General features: G+C 44.0%; 1 protein-coding gene across 2 annotated transcripts in view; it reads left to right on the forward strand.

Moving 5' to 3' along the window:
• The window catches only part of agrn (agrin), a 346246-nt gene that overhangs the window by 252413 nt on the left and 75840 nt on the right, over positions 1–17993 (forward strand). The window contains exons 11-15 of one of the 2 annotated variants that reach the window (XM_083770140.1): positions 5300–5442; positions 7542–7647; positions 11951–12070; positions 15336–15500; positions 17146–17289. In XM_083770140.1, the coding sequence (XP_083626266.1) occupies positions 5300–5442; positions 7542–7647; positions 11951–12070; positions 15336–15500; positions 17146–17289 (678 nt within the window). The remainder of the gene's footprint in view (positions 1–5299; positions 5443–7541; positions 7648–11950; positions 12071–15335; positions 15501–17145; positions 17290–17993) is intronic. The other variant, XM_083770141.1, reaches the window with a different exon arrangement.

Here is a 17993-nt window from a genome sequence, read left to right on the forward strand (position 1 = left end):
AGCTGTAATACAGCCACTGGTAGACCGTAGACGCCATTATGCCAAAGCTAGTCCAAAAACATTGCGCTGTGTTCTACACATTGTACAATGTTTCACAATCAGGGCAGCATTGAGTGCGGCTAAACGGAAAAAAGAGCGAGCCGCTAACGAGACTTGATGTTTGTGGGCGCCGTGTGCGCTCTCCTTAGTGCACGTGGCTTATGAATCTCTAGCCGCGCCGCACCGTGAGGGGGGGCGCTCGATGCCAGTGGTGGGAATGTCTAAGTTAATTTGCTCAAGTACAATTTTTAGGTACTTTTACTTTACTAGACTATTTCCACTTTATATGCTTATTACTTATTATACTTCTCTACATCTCATAGACCAATATTGTATTTTTTACAATGAAAAAATTCAGCCTTATTTTATACTTTATCTATTTGAAAATAGCATACTGCATGTAGAAACTCACTTCATTATTTTACTCATCAAAAATATTTATACAGCACTTTCACTTGTAACAACAGAGTATTTCCTATTTTATGGCCCTGCTACTTTTACTTAAGTAAAGCAAATCTGAAAATCCTTCCACCACTTGTCAATGCCATTACGGGACTCCCTCCCCCCAGATGAAGTGAATGGCCTTCCACTATAGTGTAGTGACCACTCAGAGCTGTCAGAGCCCATTGTGGATGCGCCATATCAGAGCTCACGGACGCAGCTCCACGGCCCGCCCCCGTCCCTCCCTCCCCCCCTGTGCGACCTGTCCCATAATCCACTTAAGAAGATGGGTTATGCTAAGTGGCACTTCCAACCCGCCACACCATCGATTTGCCCATTAGGGCCAGCGGGGGTTGCACAATGGCAGCCGCAGTCAATACAGATGAGATGAGTTCTGAGGCGGCTCAAAAAGACCACGCCACACAGTGAAATCCAGAATGTTAGTTTAACCGCCAGAGCCTGACGGTTAAACTAACCGTCAGGCTGTGTTGCAGCGGGGTCGTGTAGGGCGAAAAACAGCTGGACTACAAGCTCACAACTTGTTCGTTGAACATTGCACGACAGGTAGCCTAGATCAGCTTTTTGAAACGTTCGAATGTGCCAAAATAGGGAAGCCAGGGTGAAAGTGGTTAACTCTTGTGTGTACGTGAGCATTATTAAGGGTCCAGGTTTTTCGCCTTTTTTACTGTGTACATCAAATGGGGTTTGGGCAGCTGGTTCTGTACTGTACCTGTCCTGAGGTTTTCTTTGAGTTGGGTTTTGTAAGCTGGACAGATTCTTCTCTCTTTTAGAATAACACGTTTTGTTTCAAATATATTTTTGTTTCAACCCCCAGGACAAATGCATCCATTTTTCATTATCTCACTCTCACTCACACACACACATGCACGCACACAAACACCCCAACACACACGCACGCACACGTGCGCACACACACACCCACACACACACACACACACACACACACACACACACACACACACACACACACACACTCACACACTATCATCCTCAGGAGGTTTGCAGGTGAATCTATGCAGCCTCCAAAAGCAGGATCCTCCTCTCCGCTCTCCTCTCATTGCCTCAGCCAGTCAGCCTCCTTTATTTGGCACTTATAAAGGAAACCCACCATCGTAAAGCACTTTGTGACTTTGTCTAGAAATGTGCTATATAAATAAATTCATTATCATTATCCTACGCACTAAACAAACATGAAGCCAAATAGCACCAAAAGTGGTCCTTTGGCTCATAATCACAGGGTGCTACAGTATATAGCAGTGGTTGTCGCGCAGTTTTTTATTCCAAGGACCCCCAGTTTGGTAACTACGGAACCCCATAACTCTGAGAATGAAGAAATGGAACTCTTAAGGTTCCATTTGTACGCTCTCATAGTTACGACCTGTAAGGGTCCATTTGGTTCCTAACTATGAATAATTTCACTGGGGACCCCTGGAAACCCCTCAAGGACGCCTTGGGGGTCCCCGGACACCACATTGACAACAGCTGCTATATAGCAGGGGGCATGCTCCCCCTGGACCTCCTGGAATCCCCTCAAAGACCCCTTAGGGGGTCCCCGGATCCCACGTTGATAACCAGTGCTGTACTGGACTATGCCTCTGGTGTATGAGAGTTTAAAGAGCGTAAATAGAAGACTAAAACAATAAGACCTTTCCTTTTTTTTAATGGTGGACATAAACTTGCTCTAACACCAGCCATAACAGTAATAGGCTGGGAACCCTGTGATATCACAGTGGGAAGATGATAAGGTTGTGAAATAGACAGTAGTAAATGTAGACGACAGACTTACAAAGCAGATATTTAATTGGGACGTTACCCAGAATCATCCTTGTGCGAAGGAGATAGCAGTTATACTTTCGGAGGCTGGACCTAGTTATATACATTTAGAAATAAACTATAATTATAATGTTAATCAAATTAAGAGCACGTTGCTTTCTAATTTGAAAGGAGGAGTGGGCTAGTGATAAGTAATAGTAATAATAATGACCAAACTCAGAACCGACTGTAAAGCTACAATCTGGAACTTATTTTAAGACATTACTTTAAGCAGTTAATACAATATAAGTAGTACATCTGCTGTGATTGGAGGTGCTCACCCTACTCTTCCACTGCAAATGTTGCTCCCTGGTTTGGCCTAGTGCTGCCTGAAGGCCTATTCATAGTCTGGATTTTCGGTGGTGAGCTGACCACCGCGACCACCGCTGACCACCGCGAAATAACGTTGAGCGGTGGTGAGTAAAAACATAGAGAAGGGCTGGAGCGGTGGCGGTGGTTTGCTCTTCACTGCGGCTCGTGACGTCATGTTGTAGTTCGGTGGTCACCTAACCACCGAAAATCCAGACTATGTATGAGCCTTCAAGCTCATGATGCGGTTCTAGTGTTTCCTGAAGCTCATGATGCGGTTCTAGTGTTTCCTGAAGCTCATGATGCGGTTTGCACAGCCCATGGAAATGGGCATACGTTATTCAATCCCTAAAGAAAATTATCTTACAGTATGTACGTTATGTAATTTAAAACATTCTGACCATTCTATCTGATCTGAGAATTAATTTGTTTATTAAGCATATATCCTTTGATTTGATTTCGCTTGTTTATGGACGAAGACTTGAATTTTAGTTTTTCGGGAAATGTAGGCTACTACATGTGACAGCTCAATATATCTGCAGAGCATGGAACAAGAGGAAATGCTTTTTATTTACAGATTGAGTCAGTATGTATTGGATTGTCTCCTGGATTGATATTTATGATTCCAATTTGGTTGTACCCAGTACTATGCTTACTCGCAGTGTATATGAATATAAATTGTGTTTGATAAATGTGTACACAGTAAGATCATAAGAGTGTTGACTCTAAGAGTGTACACATTTTTGGGTCCTTTTGGGTCAATTTGTTCACTGTCAGAGTTCATTAAATCACTCATGCTATTACAGTGTATTAGTGTTAGCTGGGTAGCGGGAAACGGGCATGACACTTCAATAAAAAGCAATCAATCAATCTGTCAGGATGGAGTTGTTTGTCATGAGCAGTGCAAGGTCAACCTGAGACACTTCCTGCTCTCGCTCACTTCCATCTGGTGAAGTACTTTTTCCACCACTGCGCATTCGTGTTGGAACTGCACACCCACACAAGTTTCTCTGTTTTTCACTCACTGGAATAGTTGACTAGACCTGAAATCAGTAATTTAATCCTAATAATAATAATAATATCCAAATCCTGTGTTGTGACATGTGAGATGTATTATGTTCCATCTACTGCGCTACTACTGGACAGCTGACAGTGCGGTCTCCAATTATCGCATTTAAAAAAAAATCTAAATCCGATAGCTCCACTCCAGCTGATGTTTAATAAACAGACTAAATCTCATATGTTTTTATATTCGGTGAAACGGTGGTGTGTCTTTCTGCTGTCATTGTTGACAGCATTAGTATTTATTTCTTGTCATTCTTTTTTATGACAGTAAAACGTTCAGAGCTTGAAAACGTACCCTGCTTGGCCGTTTCGTCGAAGTTTGCATGCCTCTTATGGCGTTGACAGCATTATGCAAATCAACTGCGCTTCTCCAATTTAGGAAGAATTGACAAGTCGTGCACGTATGATGCACCGTTTTAAAGCAAATCAAAGGTACTCCGTGGTTTCCCACAAAGTGTCGCAGGTACGACTGGGCAATTAAACAAAAATATATCAAAACTGATATTTTGAACAAATAACCAACGTGATCACTTAAGGTTTAGCGAATGATTGAATATATTTTCAACAAGTATTGAAAATCGTACTTCTTTTAAAATTTGATTAGTTTGATCAATCACTTAACCATGTGTTATACTTGATGGAACATTCGTAGTGTGCAAATATCAAAAAAATCGGCCAAATACACTAATCTAGGCAAAAGTAAAAAATAATCGTGATATTGACTTGAAGTCATATCGGCCAGCCCTACAGTAATTAGATTTTTGTAGAATGCTTCGCAATTAGCGACATCTTCCTATCAGGAAGTAAAGCTGGTATTCACTGAAGACAAGGCTTCAAACTACCTCACGGTCCACACATACACACACACACACACACACACACACACACACACACACACACACACACACACACACACCCCCCCCCCCCCCCCCCCCCCCGTTGTGTAATGAATACAGAGCACCTGGTGGCGGGGAGATGTTGCATGTACAGTAATTCATTGAGTCAGTCTCTGGTCCTCTCTACGGTGGGTCATTATGGTGAGTTTCCAGCGGCGCCTTCGGTTCAATCTCCTCCACCGTCAACGTGAGCTGAATTTCAATCACCCCCCCCCCCCCCCTCTGATGATGCTGTTCATGTATTAACCCTAACCCGGAACATCTGATGATGCTGTTCATGTATTAACCTTAACCCGGAACGTCTGTTCATGTCTTAACACTGGCAAACACTGAAAGACAAACGCAGAGGAGCTCTCTCACCGTGTCTGTTGTGTGTTTGGTGAACCCCTTTTGGTGTTTTAAGCATTATGTTATACTTTAGCTATTGAAAAATATACAAGCTCATGTACGTAGGTCTGCTATTTTTGAAAAATCAATCAGAGCCAACGTTTTTAACTAAAATCTTTGCTTCTGGGGAGGGTCCCTGGAACAACACCTTTTCAGATGGGGCTCGGCAGCCAATTACATAATAATCTTGGGGGTCCTTGACATGAATTAGTTTGAGAATGACTGACATAGAAACATGGGTGTTTCAGAAAACTGTCAGGATTTAGAAGACATTTGTAGAATCGTCCTCAGGTCTAATGACTTTGCTTTTTTCTGTGTGTGTTTGTCAGACTGTGGTTCGGGAGGGTCCGGTTCCGGAGTGGAGAGCTGTGAACAGGATCGCTGTCGGAGGTTCGGCGGCTCGTGGGACGAGGATGCGGAGGACGACCGCTGCGTGTGTGACTTCACCTGTCACAGCGTGCCTCGAAACCCGGTAGGACCTTCTCACACCCTCCCAATGAGTAACTAAGTACATGTATACTTAAGTACTGTACTTAAGTACAATCTTGCAGCATTTATTTTGACTTTACTTGAGTCATTTCCAATTACCAGTACTTTTACTTCTACTCCATTACATCTCAGAGGCAAATATTGTACTTTTACTCCACTACAATTGTGAGATTTATTTATTTTATTTTCAAAATATTATTATTATACAGTTGAAAACTTTAAATGGGACATTCTGCACAATTAGTACTTTTACTTTTGGTACATTTTGAAGCCAATACTTTTGTACTTTTACTCATGCAAGTAAATGTTGAATTCTGGACTTTTACTTATAACAGAGTATTTCTACAATGCAGTATTGTACTTTGCTTTAAGTACTTTTTCCACCACTGCGCATTCGTGTTGGAACTGCACACCCACACAAGTTTCTCTGTTTTTCACTCACTGGAATAGTTGACTAGACCTGAAATCAGTAATTTAATCCTAATAATAATAATAATATCCAAATCCTGTGTTGTGACATGTGAGATGTATTATGTTCCATCTACTGCGCTACTACTGGACAGCTGACAGTGCGGTCTCCAATTATCGCATTATTGTTTTTATCTAAATCCGATAGCTCCACTCCAGCTGATGTTTAATAAACAGACTAAATCTGATGTGTTTTTATATTCAGTGAAACGGTGGTGTGTCTTTCTGCTGTCATTGTTGACAGCATTAGTATTTAGTTCTTGTCATGCTTTTTTATGACAGTAAAACGTTCAGAGCTTGAAAACGTTTTATGCAAATCAACTGCGCTTCTCCAATTTAGGAAGAATTGACAAGTCGTGATGCACATTGTCTCTGTCGTACAAAGACAAACCTACGCCTGACAAATGTTTTGGACAACATCTACTTTAATTAATTTAATAATTGAAATGTTAATGTTAATGATGAGATGAGTGGCACTACTGTATACAAATATAATAATTATCCATAAATTAAAATAGCTCTGATATAGTTCAGGCACACTCAAGAGGATTCCATACACTTCTCCCTGCAATTAAATAGTTGTCTTCTACTATGCTGGGAGTAATAAATACAGTAGCAGAGCCTGAACGCCAAGATAAAATATAATATCCACACTTGTGTAGTTGTGTACATTTAAGAAATACAATGTTTTCAATCTATTCTGAGTTATCTAAAGCCTTTACAGTATATAATTTCTGTTAAATTGCACTGTAGCTAACACAGTTTCTGGTGTTAGGGGCCATATCCACATAAAGTGTTTTGTTTTTGTTTTTCCATCTCTTCCACTACTTCTGTTTTTACCGAGTCTAAGTCAGATTTGATGCTTTCAAATTCTTCAGCCAACACAGCTTTTAGTTCAGACCTGATCAGCTTGGCGAGGTTGGCGATATACTTTTATAGTGAGGTTAAGGATTTCAGCCTTTAGGTCTGCCACCTCCATCGTATCGGCGTGGCTAAGTGGCTACATGGGTTCGTAGCTTTAGGCCCCGGAGCGGGGGTGTAACTAAACTTTAGAAAATTCTAGTCCTTAGACGTGGCAAAGCCAGGATTCAATACTGTAAGAAATTCTGCCTGAGATTAATTATATCCAAAGCGTTCCTCCGCTCATGAAACGCTTTCTGTGGACACGTCCCTTTCTACTGTATGACTTGCTGTCTTAGGGGTGTGACTCATACTAGTGATGCACCGAATATTCGTCCGCAGAAAATATTCGGCAGAAAATAGCTAAAAAAGCATTTTCATAACAGTGATTATTATTGAAGTTAAGTTTTGCCATAACCATAAATCAGGTAGCTTTAAGGTACGGCAATGACAGCAATGGTAGGCAAAAATATATATAATATTAAATATATTCGGATATTCGGTATTCGGCCAACTGTTTCTTATATTCGGTATTCGGTTTTGGCCAAGAATTTCCCTTTCGGTGCATCCCTAATTCATACTGTGTGTCTTGTCTTACTGTAGGTGGGTGACTCATACTGTGCATCTTGTCTTACTGTAGGTGTGTGACTAATACTGTGCATCTTGTCTTACTGTAGGTGTGTGACTCATACTGTGTGTCTTGTCTTACTGTAGGTGTGTGCATCGGACAGACAGACCTATATGAACGAGTGTGTCCTAAAGAAGGCCCGCTGTGAGAAACAAGAACACCTGCTGATCCAGAGTCAGGGACCTTGTCCAGGTACGTCATTCACTCATTCATCATCAGCCAGCCACTGAAAGGATCACTGATCCTTTCCTAAACACCAGAGGAGAACCCTCAACACCCTCATCTCACATCCTCATTTCATTCATCCATGGGATCAGTGGTGGAACAATGTCTCCCATTTTAGACTTAAGTAAAAGTAGCAGTATCGCAATGTAGAAATACTGTTGTGTTACAAGTAGCCTACTACAAAGTGCAAAATATACTTCAAGTAGCAAAAGTAAAATGATGATGAGCTGTAGTGACATCGCTGTCGTCTCACCCCAATAATAACTGCTTCTTGAGAAAGTACAAATGTAACAAGAGAAGGTCGGATCGCGGTCGGGACATGGCATTTATACTTATGCAGCGATGAATGCCCTTGCGATGCACTCATGTACACTGTGAAATTGTCTGTGTTCATTTTACTTCTGAGAGTTTACAAATGTAACCAAATGGAGAAGAAGGGTCCTTTTAGTTAGGCCTAAAAGAAATTAACTCAGATTTAACACATGGATAAATTAACAGGATTTTACTGTGGAAGCACTTCCAAACCTGGAAGCGGATCAGTGTTCTACTCTTGGGGCGAGTGAACAACTTGAGAGCCCTTTCTCAAGGGCTCATTGACGGTTTAGAGTGGAGAGCAGTTTTACAATTTAGGCCTTTATTAGACACTTTCCATACAATATAATAACTACAGCAGCATCTATCAAAAGAGGCAACAAGAAGTGGTAGCTCTGGTCCATAGCTTTAGGAGTTCTCCTTAACGCTATGCAACGGTACATTTATTTTGGCCTGGATGCACCGCAGTAAAAATATATAATATGCACCAAAAGGCGGATTCAATTGTTGGAAGCCTATTCTCCACGGTGAGAAGACTCTCAGAACCCCACCTTTTGTGTAAAATGCCACTTTTCGGCATGAAAATAATATCTATACCAGACGATTTTATTTTTTTATTATCTTGTATTTTTTTATTTTACTAAAGGATGGTGAATGGGATGGGATTAAAAGACCATTTTTATGGAAGCTATGGGTTAATAAAGGAATTCTTACAGCGAAAGCTCAGTGTCTTTCTTAATGGCACCACACAGTGGTGTTGAGGGAGGGTTGGTCATTCATTTCCACACCCAGATTTTTCCTGGTGTTCTGGGGAAATCGAATCTGTAACTTTTTAGCTTGCAAGCACGCTCCTCTACCCTTTAGGTCACAGCCGCCAGCCGCCCCCCAGTGCGTAAGGACCTTGAGTCTGCAGTCCTCATGAGAAATAATAATTAACTTTTCCCCGACAAAATAATTTGCCAGGCGGTATTGGGATTTGAACCGATGACCTTTGTGGCACAAGTCTGCTTGTTTAACCCTCTTGACTGTCACTGCTCCCACTTAATTCGCTCAACTTTATAAATGAATGCAGAGGGGATATTTTGTTTTGGCAGCGAGAACGGTTGCCACGTTAAGTGTGTGAGCCACTAGGCTGGCCACGGTTGTGCTCTTCCTCCTGGCTATGTGAAACGAGGGTCCAGAGGAGCTACATAAGAGATTCTGTGTGATCATTCCAGCCTGTTTGATTCCCTGTGGCTGTGTGGTGATATATATATAGAGACCCTAACCCTAACCCATAGAGAGAGAGAGAGAGAGAGAGAGAGAGAGAGAGAGAGAGAGAGAGAGAGAGAGAGAGAGAGCAGTCTTGGAAGAACTACAGTAGTAAAGTAGAAGTAAAGTAAAATAAATAAAATATACTTAAGTATAATATCGTCTCTGCCAGGTGGAAACCTTATATATCCAAAACTGTTACCTTTCAGGATTCAAATTCCCAAATAGCATTGGATGCTTTTTTATGCTGTAGCATGATCAAGTAGGGCATTCATTTACGAAAAGTTTATATTTGGAGATCGACATCGACGGCAACGATATAATACTTGAGTACATATATACGTATTTACTTTCCACCACTGCTGAAAGGGTGAGGGATGGAGAGAGAGAGAGATAGAGAGAGAGAGAGCTGCGTTTTCATGCTCGCGCTCCCTGCAGACCGGCGCCCTTCCTAAGCCGGCCTCCTTGGGCACTGACTGTCACGCTTTCTGCACCACGCCTGGATAATCAATCCCCTTTTCTGAGGAGTCCTCTACGACTGCAAGAGCTTTCGGGTCCTCGTCTCCCATTGGCTGCCATAAAAAGAAGAAGGAGGGGAGGGAAAAAAGACTCCGATCTATTGGAATTTCCAATGCACGTCTTGCATTAGCAATGCAAGGACAAACTTTGCTTCAAAAACATTCTACCGAACAACATGCAGGCCCTCGCTAGAGTATCAAACATTCCTTATTTTTATTTATAATTTTTTCCTCCCAAGGATTGTGTTCATAAACATGTCACATTTTGTGCAGCTTGAAAGGTACTGTCTGATACTGAAACATGTGAGCCTGAAGAGTCCCTGGGAGCTGATTGCCTTGCCTGCCGAGCTGTCCTTTTATAGCAAAACAAGAAATCTGGGTCAGGATTCACAGTGGCATTTGAAGGGCTCAGACAGAGGAACACCTTTAGTTTGAGACTGATTTAGACTTTGTTGTGTGTCGGTATTTCGCTCTGGAAGCAGAACTACATGATGTATATGTATATATTATATTGCATCTTTATCCAAAGTGCTTTGCTTTCACCCAGAGGAAACCATGCAAGACACCAACCTGCTCATTAGGAGCAGTTAGACTAGAGGTTCGGTGTATTGCTCAAGGACACTTCGACACTAACCTGCTCATTGGGAGCAGTTAGAGGTTCAGTGTCTTGCTCAAGGACACTTCGACACCAACCTGCTCATTGGGAGCAGTTAGAGGTTCAGTGTCTTGCTCAAGGACACTTCGACACCAACCTGCTCATTGGCAGCAGTTAGAGGTTCAGTGTCTTGCTCAAGGGCACTTCGACACCAACCTACTGTAGGGGGAGCCGGGGATTAAACCACCCGGGAACCTTCTGTTCCTCAAGCGGACGCTCTACTTCCTGAGCCACGCGGTTTTAGTAGAAACTATGCATTACAGCGGAATAGAAACGTGAAGAGGCATGAACAGATCTGTCCTTACAGGCATTTTTTAAGGACTAGCTTTTCTTTTCAGCCACGCCAACAACAACTGCAGCGTCCAGTATAGCCTCCAGGAGGAGAGAGGGGTAATACGGCCCATCAGAGCCAGCTGTATTGCACCAGACAATGGCCAGCGAAGGGGAAGAAAATACCTTGAAGGGGAGACGAACATATGAAATTAAAAGTTCCCCCCCTTGTCCTAATAGGCTCAGTACAGATAGCAGAATGGAGCGCTGGAAAGTGGCAAGTTAAATGAACTGTGTCCAAAGCCCATCTCTGGAGTGGGAAAGCAAGTGGAAAAAAGGAGCGCGAGCCGAGTCATCACCATTAGGCTCCAGCTCATATCCACACCAGTAACAGCGTGATTTATGGGCCCTGTATCCACTGGCTGCAAACTCCAAATGAGCAACACACGGAAAAAGAGATGGAGAAGTGAATAGAGCAAGAGAGAGAGAGAGAGAGTCAGAGATTTCTGCACTTCGTCTTCACAACTGGCGAGCGTTGCGCTTTTTGCTTCAGGGCCTAGGGAGACTTTGAACAATAATATCTTTAGCTCTTACATGAAACAAATAGCTGTCCGCTCCCCCCTCTTCCCCCCATGTGCTTTTTGCACTTTTCTTTCCCTATTCAGGGAAGTTCTAGGTTTCTGGGAAGGAAGTTGTTTTTATCTTTGCTGCATTCAGTCATATTAGCATTAGGTACACCCACAGGCATCAGCATAGGCTACCGCACGCAATCACAAACACATACAGGCCTGTTCCCTCACACACAGAATGCGAAAAGCATTACTTTTTCCTTTGTTGGTGCAGGGGTTGGAAGTTGGGTCACGGTTAGGTAGGAATAAATGAGGATGTGTCTCGGAGGTGGTGAATTTCAGCCGCTGCAAATTCAACCATTGCTTGTTTTCCAGCGGGGGTAATGGCATCATTTTCCTGCTGATTTTGAGTCATTGTGGGTGTAAAAAAATAATAACGTACCAAATAGAATTGTTATCTCAGAGCCGGCTGGCAGCCTGGCTTCTCTCTCTCCACCTCAGGGGCACCTCACACCGATTGCATTGTTTGCCCCTGAAAAGTTGCGTGTTGTTGTTCAGAGATTGTGTTGTCTAATTTCCCCTCTGCCGTACATCCATAATCACTGAAATATCGTTGTTTTCATTCCCCCTTTCTCCCTCTCTCTCTCTCTCTCCCTCTGTCTCTCCTTTTGTTGCTTTGTTCGCCACCTCATCAGCAGTTTCGTCCACATCTCCGACGGAGCAGACGGCACCACAGCACTGCAGTCTGTCTGTGTATGGATGCTGCTCCGACAACGAGACAGCCGCCCTGGGCGTGGGTCAGGCTGGCTGCCCCAGTAAGTGGCTGATGATGACCAGTGGTGGAAGAAGTACTTAGTGCTAGTTTTCAGCAGTGGTAGCAGATCTACAAGCACAAGCTTGCTATTTTTGATGCTTTTGTATGACGCTGTAGTAGTATGACCAAGTACAGTGTTCTGTCTGTCTGTCTGTCTGTCTGTCTGTCTGTCTGTCTGTAAATGCACCAAGTCTCTGTACGTAGTATGTCTGTAATCCACGTAACTCGAGAACCGTTCGCCCCGCCGACTTCAAATTCGACACGCGTGTTCCACACCCCCGCAGGGAGTGCAGTGCCCGTTGTCGAGGCCGTCGGACCCACGGTTGTCCAGAACCGCCACAAAAGGCCTCTGCCCGGGCTCTGGACAGGGCCCCTGCAGTATATTGAGCTGGCCTATTCTGACAACACTCCATATTTGGACATGCCTGACAAAGAACTCCATATATGGGCATAAAAGGGACACAGACATAATAAGTGCATCGTTCCAAGTAGGCCAGTGGCTCTAGTTCATGAAAAAAACACAAAAAGTTTGAACATTGAGAGGTTTCCCGACGACAACAACAATATATATGCTAATTGCCAATCATCTGTTGATGGTGACTAATGATAATGATGAGAGGAGTGTGCATAAAGCTCATATAGCGTAAAATAAATGTTGTAGGTAGGAAGGGAAGACTTACAGTATGGTGGATATAAGCAGGTGTATTTACTCAGAAATCAGCCACAGTGACTAAAAGTAAAAAGTAAAGTCATCCATAATTAATAGCTCTACTCTTCTCCCTCTATCTTTCTAGTTATTGAAAAATGGTGCCATAACACAGTGAAATAGGTGAAATGTAAGACCCATATTGAAGGCGTCAAAGCATCATTTGACGGCAGATTCACTGTTGTAATGTTTGATCTTTTTTTTATATAGGCCAGGCAGAAAATAATTATTTATTATTCATTACTCTCTAGCCCTCAGCTGTCATGTATGTGGAAATGTTACATGGCAGCGATGCTAGTGGGAGATAAACAGCTTTGCTTTGTTGTTTCAATGAAAAGGAAAAAAACCTTGAAGTCATATTGCAGCAAGTTCTCTCTATAGGCTCCGCATCAATGACAAGTGCACAAACGCACGCACACACACACGTTTCTGTTACTATACTTGTGTGTGTAATATCAGAAATCTGATTTTACCTATGATTTTACCACATCAATTTTATAAAATTCAATTTGGACCTTTTTTGTTTAACCCCAACCGTACGGTCACGCACGCACGCACACACACACACACACACACACACACACACACACACACATACACACTCGTGACCGCGCAGGACGACACACCAGCATTATTGAACATAAAAATGTAAACATAAAAGTGCTGTTGTCCAATTTAATTAAAACCCTATCTTACGCTAACTAATAATCAATGGCTTGTCTGCTACCAATAACTTACCTACACAAAGCGATTGCAGTGGTGGAAGTAAAACCATGCAGCAATACGACACCGCAATATAAAATGAAAGACCTGTATTAGTGTATTCAGTATCTTACTTGAGGAAAAAGTGCTGATTGTAAGTATTGGCATCAAAATATCGTTGTCGTCATGCAGAAACCTCTTATCTCAATATTCATATATATATATATATATATATATATATATATATATATATATCAAAAAGATTGTAAATTAACACCGTACTTGGATCATACTACAGCGTCACACAAAAGCATCAAAGGTATCAGAACTGCAAGCTTGAAATTGCTATTTTTTGCTATTTTTTTATTTGAATCCTGAAACGTTTTGCACATGCATTTTCCACCTGACATACAATATACTTGTCTGTCATTGACTATATGGTAATATATACTTACCATATAGTCAATGTACTATAATGTTTAAACAACAAATTATAAAATAGCAGATCTACTGTGTGCTTGAGGTCTGGTTCCAACCGCACTGCAAGACAGAGACCTGTTTAATAAAGCTGTACATTGCAGTGTGGCATGGGGTTAATTACATTATTAAAGCAACAAAACTGAGAGCACATTTCATTCTGCAGAGTCAGACGACTGGATGATGGAAAAAAGAGAGGTTTCACATTGTAATTCAAGCAAGGCGTTTTGAATCATGCACTATAAATGGTGCGTTTATATAGCGCCTTTATCCAATGTGCTTAACAATGTGCATGAGATTCACCCACTCACACACCGACGGCGGAGAAAAGCAAACCGACCTGCTCACCAGGAGCAGTTAGGGGTTCAGCGTCTTGCTCTGCTCACCAGGAGCAGTTAGGGGTTCAGCGTCTTGCTCTGCTCATCAGGAGCAGTTAGGGGTTCAGAGTCTTGCTCTGCTCATCAGGAGCAGTTAGGGGTTCAGCGTCTTGCTCTGCTCATCAGGAGCAGTTAGGGGTTCAGAGTCTTGCTCTGCTCATCAGGAGCAGTTAGGGGTTCAGAGTCTTGCTCTGCTCATCAGGAGCAGTTAGGGGTTCAGCGTCTTGCTCTGCTCATCAGGAGCAGTTAGGGGTTCAGAGTCTTGCTCTGCTCATCAGGAGCAGTTAGGGGTTCAGCGTCTTGCTCTGCTCATCAGGAGCAGTTAGCGGTTCAGCGTCTTGCTCTGCTCATCAGGAGCAGTTAGGGGTTCAGCGTCTTGCTCTGCTCATCAGGAGCAGTTAGGGGTTCAGCGTCTTGCTCTGCTCATCAGGAGCAGTTAGGGGTTCAGAGTCTTGCTCTGCTCACCAGGAGCAGTTAGGGGTTCAGCGTCTTGCTCAAACCAACCTGCTCACCAGGAGCAGTTATTCTACAATTACAATTACAATTTAGAGATTTAGCAGACGCTCTTAATCCAGAGCGATTTACAGTAAGCAAGAACAAAAACATGGAAATACATCAAATACATATTATCTTCTCCATGCAGCTCCTCCTGTGCCACTGCCACACTATATCTGCAGTATATAGATTGTTCTGTCTTAACAAATTCCTAGCTGCCGTTCTTATTTTTGGCATGTCATTATAGGCAAACGTTTTTCTTCTTTTGTGTGTTTTTTAAGACACACAAATGTTTTCTTCTCATTCCAAAATGTCAAAATAGGGAAGCAAGCTTGTGATGCAACCCATTGTGAGCTTTTAGATGGGCCATTTTCACTATTTTATAGCCCGACAAGTGCTTAAGTGGTTAAACAATATTGCGTACACGGTGCCCATGCGTGAAGATAAATAAGGTACGGGTGACAACAGCGGGTACAATAACTTTTTTGTGTGTGTCTCCCCACCTCCAGGCACATGCCAGTGTAACAGCTACGGAGCCTACAAAGGGACATGCGACCCCACCAGCGGTCAGTGCTCCTGTAAGCCCGGCGTCGGCGGGCAGAAATGTGACCGATGTGAGCCCGGCTTCTGGAACTTCCGCGGCATCGTGACGGAGAACATGAGCGGCTGCACACGTAAGGCAGCCGGTGTTTCCTCGGTGTACTGTATGGCTGCCTGCTGGCACATTCATTATGTCCTGTCAAAGCATTCCATTCCACTTACACTCACATGTCACGCGTGGCCCAGGCTCTCATCCAGAGCCACTGAGGAAAACTGCAACTACCTTTGCAGTTTTTCCACAGTCGCTAATTCCTACGCTTCAGTTCCTTGACCAGTGTGTTTACAAGCAGACAGTAATACAGCAGTGCAAGGCGAGGTCAGACCGGCACTGCGCGTCAGTATATTATAAAGATCTCCTCGTGTGAAGGGTGAAATACTCCTTTACCTGATGTAGTCTTTGTACATCGCTGCTGCCGGGCAGCATTACGATAAATTAATGTCGTTAATGTCGTTAAAGCTAAAGCGTCACACCAAAGCATCAAATGAAGCAGATATGCAAGCTCAAAACGAGTAGATCTGCTACTTTTGCTATTTTTTTATTTGAATCCTCAAAGGTAACAGGACACATGACGTTTCCACCTGACAGTGACGACATATTGTCTGCCATGTTCTGTAGGAGTTTCAGACTTATCTCCCAATTTCTACATACTGTACACCGCCATTTATATTGGAGAATCGAATCGGTACAAACGCGACACCAAGCGTTGGCCAATCCGCAAAGCCTAACGGGTCAGATTGGCCAGCGGCCACACCTCTCCCAAACAAACAGAGATTCGACGTGTTCTTTCCAGAGCCGAGAACAGACACATTCAGATATTCACAAACTTATTTTGTTCAATTCTCTGAGGTCACTCGGCCGCTGCTGTTTCACCTCCTGAACATACAGTACGTGCGGCCAGTGATCTCCTGAGCATTTTCAGCCCATAGCGGGAGCCGCGACCCCCGCTGCGGCCAGGCCCAGACGTTTAACCTCCGATGAGCAAACGAAAAGACGCTCACACACACAGACCGGGAACACTGTGTGCTTTGTCCTTCCTTCCCCGGGGTGGTTATTTGCTTCTACGCCACCACCTTCCTTCTCCACCTCTGTGTGTGTATCCCCTGCTCGCCTGCCCCTGAGCGCCAACTGGCCTCGCTCTGAACCACGCCTAACCCCTCATCCTGACAGGGGGATGTGCATCAAAGGAAGGTTGTGATGAGGCTCAGGTTTGCCGCTACCGTGCCACTCAAGAGAAGACTCCTAATAGGCTACACACACACACACACACATGGTGGTGCAGACCACCATTTGTGGATGTCTGTAGGCGCACTTAGGTGATTGTGTGTGCGGTGTGGGTGTAAGCAACTGTACTGTGAAAATTTACTTGAGAGTGTACACTCTCTGAGTTAAATTAACACTCTGGATTTTACTGCGTGCATGCGTGTGTGTGTGTGCGTGCGTGCGTGCGTGTGTGCGTGCATGTGTGCCTGCGAGCTTGCACATTTGTCTGCGCCCGTCCGAGACATAATTCACCCTTGAAGACATTTACCCTTCTCTCCATCACTCTTAATGTCACATATACACACACGCCGCTTCCCAACCTGTCTCCCATTTTTTATGTTGACCTTGATGTCTATCTATTTCATTGTCTATGTCTCTCTCTCCCATCTCTCCTACGCCCCTCCCTTCCCATCTATCTATGTCTGTCTGTCTGTCTTTATGTCTATCCATCCATGCAGCGTGTAACTGTGACGCATCAGGTTCAGTGCGTGACGACTGCGAGCAGATGTCGGGTCTGTGCTCCTGCAAGACGGGGGTGAAGGGCATGAAGTGCAACGTGTGTCCCGATGGCAGCAAGATGGGAACCAACGGCTGCGACCAAGGTAGGAGAGGAGAGGAGAGGAGAGGAGAGGAGAGGAGAGGAGAGGAGAGGAGAGGAGAGGAGAGGAGAGGAGAGGAGAGGAGAGGAGAGGAGAGGAGAGGAGAGGAGAGGAGAGGAGAGGAGAGGAGAGGAGAGGAGAGGAGAGGAGAGGAGAGGAGAGAGATGAGGAGACATGGGGACAGTCAGCGGGGGGGACAGAAGAGGAGGGGAGGAGGAGTGTAGAAGGAATGGTGAGGCATATATATATATTCCACCTGCTGCTGGCTGCAACATTGGCAGCCATACTCTCATCCCCTCCAATACACATATAGAGGAGTAACTGCATAAACAGGCTTTTTTCCTTCTCCACCATGCATATAAATCCGGCCTAAATAATTGATCGGGCATAATAACCTGACTACGGCTCCCCCCAAATGAGCGCAGCGCGCAGCAAAGAAAGGTTACAGCTAGCTGCCGAGGAGGTGGCCTGTCGCTCTTTCATTAAGGCTTACCGCCGGGTGTGTGGACTTGGAAGTAAAGTGCCTAATGAAGCAAATAGTCCCGGCACACACAGGCAGCGGGGCGGACAGCACGGCGCCACGTCACACACACACACACACACACGGTGCTGATAAAGGTATGGTCTGTCTGGGCCTGGCTGACATGACAGCGGGGAGCGATGCGTGGGGTGGATCCCGAGCTCCTGTGATGTCGGAGCAAACACAG

Source organism: Protomyctophum parallelum (assembly GCF_964188405.1).
Source record: "Protomyctophum parallelum genome assembly, chromosome: 7".
Taxonomy (NCBI): Eukaryota; Metazoa; Chordata; class Actinopteri; order Myctophiformes; family Myctophidae; genus Protomyctophum; species Protomyctophum parallelum.